The sequence below is a fragment of the Cucurbita pepo genome, chromosome LG16 (genome assembly GCF_002806865.2).
Source record: "Cucurbita pepo subsp. pepo cultivar mu-cu-16 chromosome LG16, ASM280686v2, whole genome shotgun sequence".
Taxonomy (NCBI): domain Eukaryota; kingdom Viridiplantae; phylum Streptophyta; class Magnoliopsida; order Cucurbitales; family Cucurbitaceae; genus Cucurbita; species Cucurbita pepo.
In genome coordinates, this window is record NC_036653.1 from 3682540 (window position 1) to 3692250 (window position 9711).

The following is a 9711-nucleotide window of genomic DNA, read 5'->3' on the forward strand; positions in this document are numbered from 1 at the left end:
GGTAAAAAATAAGGTTGTCACTACATGCATGTCATTATTGGTAAGTGTCTGCAGAAACATTTATTTAAAATAGTTCATAGACGGTATCATGAGTTTAAACATTCGAAATAAAAATCTTTACAACAATACAAAACATATAAAATAAAAATATATTTCGTAACAATTGTAACAACACAAGGAAAACAAAATATTGTCCTAATCTAACTTAAGACTAAGAAATAAACAAAATGCAACTACCCTAACCTTGGTTCCATGACCTTCATAGCGACGACACCACCATCCATACAGGGATGCCTTACCTTTATCTAAAAGGTAAGAGTAGCATATGACTTGAGTATTTTAAGAAATGCTAAGTAAGTAGCCCCACAATTGTAGTCGGGAAACGCAAACACATGCAACAAGGTGGAACCTATTCTTTTAACATATTATAGCATGATCTTAGGTAGCTTTCCCGTCTAGGGAGGTTAGATGTGTAGCACTTCTCTAAATATGGCCCACACATGCGAGCATGAACCCACCAAATGAGCTTGTACACCCTTGGAGTCTAGCCTCGCTAACAGGCTCTTGTTGAACACGAAAGAGGGAAAAGACTAACATAACATCATGACAAACATAAATGTCAAATATCTTAATGTATGTCGTAATGTATGCGTTCGTACTCATCATATTGTCGAAGTATCTCAATGCAGAAGACACAAAAATATGCCTAGGGTCCAGACAAACCTTTAGTTATTATAACATAAAATTATGCTTACAGAATTGAGGTACATTCTATGATACATAACCAATTAAAATAAAATCAAATTGATCATTAATCCAAGACCCGAATATTCGGAGGACTCTTCTGTGACCTTGCGATGGGGCTTTAGCCCCCCAAAAAAATTAAAATATGGATACTTTTTACATCCAAAGCAAAGGATTTACTTGTTACTAAAAAAAAACAACTTGGGACGTATCGCTCAAATCATTGGTCCGGTACTAGATGTAGCTTTTCCCCCGGGCAAAATGCCTAATATTTACAACGCTTTGATAGTTAAAGGTCAAGATATTGCCGGTCAAGAAATTAATGTGACTTGTGAAGTACAGCAATTATTAGGAAATAATCGGGTTNTTTTCCCCTTTCCCTGAACCTATACGTGTTTCTGTGGGTCTTAGTGTAACGGGTTTGTCTGGAAATATACGTACCCATATTTTATTACTAGCCCAATAGGTTCAAGACCCAATAATTATATGAGCTATTTATTTTAGGAAAATGATTTAGGTATTTAAGAGATAAGAATACTTAGATATTGATTATGTACGTATGGATAAAGATATCTAAATATTTTAGAAAAAAATATTTAGATATTTTAGGAAAAAGGTCGAAATTTTTTAAGAATAAATGATCTAGCCTCTGCTGTAAATACCCCTCCACCCTATCTAGGTCTGCATCCCAAGAAATAGAAAGCACTAGTATTCTACAAGGTGTCTTGTAATCTCTTCTCGATTTTTGTTAATAAAGAGTGGGAATGTATTCCATAGATAGTTGTGTTCAACAATCTGGTATTAGAGAGAGGTTGGTGTAGGTTTTATGATCTCTTAGAATTCTTAGTATGCTATGTGGTTGTAGCTTTGCCTGATCTTCCACATCAGAAATGATTGTAGCTCTGTTCAACAATTTGTTGCATGTTAAACCCCTTGTGTTGTATCACTTCATTGCTTCGTTTACCACATTCATGATGTTTACCACATTCATGATGTATAGTTTATGGGGCAAAGAAAGCACACTTCCTCCTCTGGGCTAAGTTGAAGGACTATGGTTCGGAGGCGCCAAACATAGGCTGCGATGAGCTCGAAGAATGAACAATGGCGAAGGTGGGCGGGTAAGGTTTGACGAAGGGCTGAGATTTTGAGGGGACTAAAAAATATGAAGCGGTGGGCCATGTTGACGATTGGAATGGCGGTGTTGTTGGTGATAGGAACTTGGTCGTATTCAGGGTGGCAACAAGTTATTCTGAGAGGGTCCCTTGCGGTTAAGAGAGCTCTTTGCCATATCGGAAAAATTGATGGAGCATAGGCTCCACGAGCTATCTCTGCTATAGCCTTCATGAATTGGACGAGGCCAAAACCATCAGCCATCGTATGATTATAACGAAGAGCAAAAATGAAACCACCACACTTGAGTCGTGTCACCTGCATGACCAATAAAGAGATAAAAACTCAAGTGTAGATTTGAACTTCATACCTTAAGAAATAAATGGTAAGAATATATTTTTTTTTCTCTTTTCAGACTGATGAAAAAACTATAAAATAAATATTATATTCAAATCTTAAATAAATATGCTATATATACCTGAATGAACAATAATGGAGAATTAACGATACCATCAGAATTTAGAACGTTGTTTATAACATCTTGAAACCATGAAAGTGAAGATGAAAATTGAAGAGCATCGCCAAATTGTTCCAAGGTTACATCTACATCTGCTTCAATGAACAAGATTCCTTCACCGGTACATTCTACAAATAGCTTTCTACCCGGCCCTTCTCTTAGTCTTCCTGCAAAAGGATAATAAAACACCAACGTACTTGCAATTGCTTCTTTTATTATCTTCACTGGGTCTCTCCCTTCTAAATTTGGATTATGTTCATAGAAATTTAGTAATGGAATTTGAAATCTTAAGTTTTGGTGATCATCCATATCTGATAGTTGCTTAAATTCATGGGGTGTAGGATTTGCTGGAACAATCACTTCTGGTTCACATTTTCGTACTTTGAAGGTAAAGTCAATGGTTGACATCATTGATATATGAAATAGAGAGGTATGTGAAAATATAGTGAATGAGTGAGTGTAAGGATGAAAGATGTATTTAAAAGGAGTGGGATGAAGCTAAAAAGTGAATGAATATTGAAAAACCACTCAGACACTTTTATTCATATAAGAAAGGTCGAGATGATTGATGAACTTGAGAGAAGGATCCAGAACCAATACCATTTAATAGATAACAGATCGGAGCATTCACACTTTTCGTGGCAGGGAACTTTGCGATTGTGCGGCACTCACTCCTAACACCTAGTGAGTCAAGTCAATTTGTATTCGCGTCACCTGCAACCAGGCAACATATACTCAAGCATCTGACCCCGTTTGAGAATAATGTTTTAGAAAATGAGGATAGAGAGATTTTGTATTCGCGTCACCTGCAACCAGGCAACGTATACTCAAGCATCTGACCCCGTTTGAGAATAATGTTTTAGAAAATGAGGATAGAGAGATTTTTGAAAGCAAGTTTGAAAGTAAGAATGAGAGGATTTTAAAAGCAACTTTACGTAACTGTAAGCAAAAGACAACACAATGGCTTAAATAACATATAACTGGGATGGTTAGGAGAATTTGACAACTAGTCTCATTCTCCTATGGTACATTTTGAGGCGATTTAGTTCTGGCAAGCCTAGACGTGATTTTGCCGAACGGTCGTACAAAATCAAGGAGGAGGAGGAGTTGACAACTAGTCACACCCCTTTACATTTTGGGGCGATCTAGATCTTGTAGGCCTAGACATGATTTCGCCTTATAGTCATACAAACAAAAAATACAATATTAAAACAATACAATATGAAATTAAATAAAGAGTTCGGCCTGCATAGACATGAAAAATTTTACTAATAGAATTTATTTGTAATATCTCAGCTATGCAATTATAAAAATTATTAGGATTTATTTTTCATCATTGACTTTTTGGTTTTTTAGTTGTAATCTCTCCATTATCTAACCCTCCCAAGGATATTAAAGACAGGGAGCTTAAGAGTCTCACATATTAGAGCACATTGAGGTTTAGGGTTGTGTAAGCTCCTCTCCTCCACCATTGTTGGACCTCCAAGAAAACAATTACTTTGATGAAGTCCTTCACTTCAAAATAATGATATCTTTGGATTTTTGGAAAGTAATTGGGTTTTCTTGCGAGGGTTAATCAACAAAATGAAAGCAATTAAAACTTATTTAATTGAAGTTATTATTTAAGAACAAAATTAATGGAAGCTACCCATTTTTACATTATTTTATACCCAATTTGAGGGTTTAATAACTAGCCATTAAAAGTTTAGGTGGAATGTAAGAAACACTTATTTATGAATTTTTATTTCTTTTGAATTCAACCACAAATAATTTGGGGAATGAACTCATTTTTCTATTAAAAGTAATGTGTTTAATGTTACCACTGCCTGAGCTGAATTTTCTATTATTTCCAGAAAGGTTCATATAAAATAGTTCATAAACAATACTATAGGCTTAAAGGTTGAAAATAAAAATCTTTAAAACAACACAAAAATATATAAAACGAAAATAAATGTCGTAATAATTGTAACAACACTAGGCAAATAAAATATTGTCGTAATCTAACCTAAGACTAAGAAATAAACAAAATGCAATTATCCTAACACTGATTCCATGACGTGACGCGACCATCTGGATCTTTATCTGAAATGTAAGAGTAGAACATGACTTGAGTATTTTAAAAAATATTTCATATGTAACTCCACTATTGAGGTCGGGAAACACAAACACATGCAACATGATGAGACCTATCCTTTTTAACATATCATAGCATGACCTTAGGTAGTTTTCTGATCCGGGGAAGATTAGACATGTACTTCTTTACTATGGCCCACACATGTGAGCATGAACCCACCAGGCGAGCTCGCACAACCATGGGGTCTAACCTCACGAACGGGCTCTTGTTGAATACCAAAGATGGAAAAGACCCGCATAATATCATGACAAACATAAATGTTGAAAATTATAAGTCGTAACATCTGTGTCCGTACTCAACATATTAGACAAGTATCTCAATGCACGCGACACACAAATATGTATGAAGTCTCCAGCTTATAATCAGGACATAATATATGATGCAAGACAAACCTTCATTTATTTATAACATAATAAGTCTGTGAATTATGCTTACCGAAATTTCTGTACATTCTGAAATACATAACATAGCTTTCATGGCTTGGTCTATGAAAATTTATGCACCATAGATTATCGATTATGTAACAACTTTACACAACATAGCATGATCACAAAATAGCATAGCTTTATCATAACTTATCATAGCATAATGTGACATAAACATGACAATACATAACATCAAATAATATAGTAAAACTTAACATATCAAGCATACATATGACATGTGCAGTGTAACGCCCCTTAGGTTTGATATATATATATATATATATATATATATATATATATATATATTAAAATTAAAATAATAAAAGAAAGAAAGAAAAAAAATGTAACTCGCTACCTCTCCTTTAATCTCTCTTCCCCTTCCCTCAAATATCTCATTACCTATCAATAATTTTGCAAACAAAATAGAAGCAGAAAGAAATATTTTCTAGGAAGAAGAAAGGCATTTAATGGATAGAAGCAGAAAGAAATATTTTCTAGGAAGAAGAAAGGCATTTAATGGAGAGATGGTTAGGCAAATAATGGAAGAGAGATATCATTTGAAAAGCTTAGTAGTCACTTTTCCTTTTGCTTTTATCGAACACTACCTTTTCCTCTTGCTCTTATCCAACAATATTAATCTGTTGCAATTATTTAGATCCATAATAGAAATTAGCATCTCCTACCAAAGGAGTCAATTAAAATTGGTCAGAATACTTTCACCTAAATTTAAATATAGAGATAGATAAGAAAGAGAGGAAGATTAGAAAAACAGATTCAAATGAAAAAAAAAATACGGATAATAGAGAGGAAAGATGTGGAAAGAAAAAATAGAAACCAGATAAAGAAAAGATTTGGAAAGAGAATTATTTATAATAGAAGAAAAAATACAAAGAAAAGATTAAGAGAGGCCTTAACAAAATCAAAAGAAAAGAAATCAAATACAAAGAAAGAAAAGAGGAATAAGAAAAGTTTAGAGAGGCCTGAATGGGTTAACAAAATCATAAGAAAAAAATCTAAAAGAAAAAGGAAAGAGGAATACAGAAAAGAACGAAAAAGGAAACACACGTAAGGCCAAAATACAAAATCAAAAGACAAAAAACATAGAAAGAGATAGAGCAAAGTACCGAAAGAATACCAGAAACACAAGAAGTAGTCACTTTAAATAAAAAATAAAAAATGAAATCTTAATATAAATAGAATATATACATAATATCTATATATATTTAGATGTATATTATAACGTTCTAAGACTTTATCCATGCAAAGTATTTAATGCTCGCATGAAGTCTAGCTCACGAACTATTGTAAGAGTTAGAGAATTGAACGTGAAATTGATACAATAGATTCATATAGGTTGGCTTGGATACAAAAGATAAAATCAAACTTTCATTAAGGATAAATTGGTGACACCAGTATAACCTAATCAGGTAAGTGGCCTTACTATAGGATAGGTCAAAGATGATGATGTATGAGTATGACATGTTGTGATGTATGTTAAATGTATGTTATTTATGTTTCGATGCATGACGTACATGTTATATGCGATGCACTTAATGGCTTCTATGATGAGTATGATGTATGCATGACGATGTTATTAACGTGATGATGTTTTCCATGTTGAAGACACAACCCTAAGAGTAAGAAAATTATATTAATGTAAATATCCATGAGCACGTGCTACACAGTTAACAAAGAGATGAGATTAGAGAAGTGTGTCAGAAGAGACGTATAATTGGATTTAGAGGGACCTCATGCACATAAGCATATGGCTATTTCCCCTAGAGATGATGAGTGCAGACGTGCACCATATGATGAGCGTGAATGCGCCAGGTGCAAATGCGCACAGATGAGGGTGTTCATGAGGCGCATGACACTATGGGGTTCCGCTGACCTCCGGATGTCGCTACAAATTAGCTTGACCAGAGGGTCCAGGGGGTGTGCGAGTGCCCTAGGGATTCACACTCGCACGTGTGAGTCCTGTGTAGGGAAGTACTACACATCCAATTTGACCGAGACTGGAGGCCACCCTTATGATGTTTAGAGATAGGTCCCTGAATCATGATTGCATGTGTTTGCATTTGTATGCCCCCTATAGTGGGGCCAGTTACTGAGTATTGACCGTGTGCCACATCATTTTTCAAGTAAAGGCAAGGTGTACTTGTACGGAGGGCGGCGACATCGTGAGTAGAGATTGTGGCACGTGCATAGGGTGGACTCATATTTAAATTCCTAGTTAAGTTAGAATAGGTTGTTTTGTATTTCATTGTTTTAAATTATTTTTTTTTTTTTTTTTTTTTCTCTAAATGTCAGTATTTCGTAGTTAAACACGTAAGACCATGGCTATGTTTTTCAGAGAATAAGTTGTTTTAAGCATTTTTCGAAGTTTAAGTTATAAATGATGTTCATATAAGAGTTATATTTCCGCATTAGAGATGAGCATGAAACACTAGTAGCGACTCTGAGTATGTGGAAATTTAGGGTCGTTACATGCAGGGGCCATAGGGAGTCACGGTTATGCTTGTCCAAGGAATAATGTCTATGGTCGCATGCCCGTTCCAAACCCCTTTTACATGCTTTCATCTTAGATAGATATTTACTATTTCATGTTGTGTCAATATGGGGTTGTATGATCATTCACCAGCCATGGCTAAATTGCTCCAAAATGTACTATAGGAGGCATGACTAGTTGTCTCTCCCTCCTAGCCAAGTTATATGCTACCAAAGCCGTTGTTGTTGCATAATCACTTTTAGTTTATAACATTGCTTTCTTTCAAACTATTTTCAACGTATTTGCTCGCTCATATTTTTCAAAATATTTTTCTTAACCGTGAATCGAGGCTCGAGCATATGCCTACGTTATCTGTGAAGTTTGAATTTTTCACAACTGATTTGCTTGCTGGGTTAGAACAAGTGACGCCCAATTATCGTCCTGCTACGGTAAGAGTGCGATTGTGACACAGAGCACACGTCATCATCCATAATACAATTCATCCAACCAAGCCAATAATAGAGCCATTTATTTTATTGACATAAACGGTATTACGTTACTTCCTTCGTTCCTTACACCACTTCCAATTTATTTTCCAGATTATTCCCATCAGAAACAGTAATCACACAACCCTTCCAACTTTCTCCATTGCCCTCACCATCAATTCTCCAATCTTACGAACATCATTTGCAAAATTAGTGTTTTCTTTTGGCATGCTTATCATCAATGTTCTGCTTTTCAACTCAGACATAACATTATCAACGCCTGTTTTGATACGTGTAAATTCATCACACTTACATCAACGCCTATTTTTGAATCTCAGACCATGAAGAACAAAAGAACAAGATGAAAGATAATAAAATAAGAGTAAAAGTTGTTAGGTCATGGAGCTGCTGATTCTTTATAGCTTGGTCAACGTTTATATCCGGTAAAGCTATATTTGGTAAAGCTATATTTGGTAAAGCTATATCCAGTAAAGCTATATATGGTAAATAGCTATATATAGTAGATGGTTAAATCGGGTAAAGCTATATATAGTAAATAGCTATATATAGTAGATGGTTAAATCTGGTAAAGCTATATATAGTAAACTGAACTATATATATATCCCGTCGTCGGTAGAGCTTTGAAAATTTACATACTATATATATATCCCGTCTGGTAGAGCTTTGAAAATTTACTTTCTATTCTCTGTAATTCTCTCTTACTGTACATACGTGAAGTCATCAAAAAAAAAAAAAAAAAAAAAAAAAAAAAAAAAAAAAAAAAAAAAAAAAAAAAAAAAAAAAAANTGCGATCTGATCTCAAGAAGAATCTGATCTCTATTAGTTAGTTGGACAGCACAGGTTATGCAACAAAGTTAGGGAAGGGTCCGTGGAAGATTATGAAGGGTGATACGGTGGTAGCACGTGGCTCAAAATCTGGAACCCTATACACCACTGCAGGGTGTATGAACATAGCTGCTGTTGCTGAGAGTGCTTCAAATTCAAATCTACGACAGAATAGACTTGAACCTATGGCTGCGAAGGGAATGAAGAGGCTGGATGCGAAAGGAGTTTTAGAAGGTCTGAAATCTGTTGATGTGGGTCGTTGTGAGAACTATGTTATGAGCAAGCACAAACGAGTTAGCTTCACAAGGACCGCTAGAGAATTGAAGAAAGTGCGGTTGGAAATGGAACCATATGTGGAACAAGGTTCGACGAAGCAAGTGGGAGTTGAGCTTGAGTTGCAGGAAAACTCACTTAGTGATGTTGTAGCAGATACTCATGAACTCCTGAGACTACTGCTGAGGAACCAGTGTGGAGCAAGGTTCCAAGACCACGAAGCAAGTGGGAGTTGAGCTTGAGTTGCAGGGAAACTCACCTAGTGATGTTGTAGCAGATACTCAAGAAACTCCTGAGACTACTGCTGAGGAGCCAGATGTGGAGCAAGGTTCCAAGACAACAAAGCAAGTGGGAGTTGAGGTTGAGTTGCGGAGAAAATCACCAAGTGATCTTGTAGCAGATACTCAACAAACTCCTGAGGTTGTTGCGGAGGAATCAGCAGTGGAGCAAGTGACACCTGAACTGTTGTTGAGAAGATCATCCTATACTATCAGAGTACTAGATATGTATGTACCTTCATTACACTATCTGTTGCTGATGAAAGGGAACCAGAGCCCTTTGATGAGGCCCTACAGTTGGAGGATACAACAAAGTAAGAGCAAGCCATGGATGATAAGACGTCTAGGCTTCAAAAATGCGTTGTACTGAGGCTGAGTACGTGGCAATAGTTGAAGCTGGAAAGAAGACGA

General features: G+C 35.6%; 1 protein-coding gene and 1 pseudogene across 1 annotated transcript; one reads left to right on the top strand and one right to left on the bottom strand.

Annotated features, from left to right (window-relative positions):
- Positions 1-1731: 1731 nt before the first annotated feature.
- On the bottom strand, positions 1732-2798 carry LOC111777773 (benzyl alcohol O-benzoyltransferase-like). The gene is made up of 2 exons (XM_023657485.1): positions 2333-2798; positions 1732-2172 (listed from the first exon to the last, which is right to left on the bottom strand). The coding sequence occupies exons 1-2, from the start codon at positions 2780-2782 to the stop codon at positions 1732-1734; spliced, it is 891 nt and encodes a 296-aa protein (XP_023513253.1). The 5' UTR covers positions 2783-2798.
- A 6136-nt stretch (positions 2799-8934) lies between these two features.
- Positions 8935-9711, top strand: part of LOC111777775 — a 9398-nt pseudogene continuing 8621 nt past the window's right edge.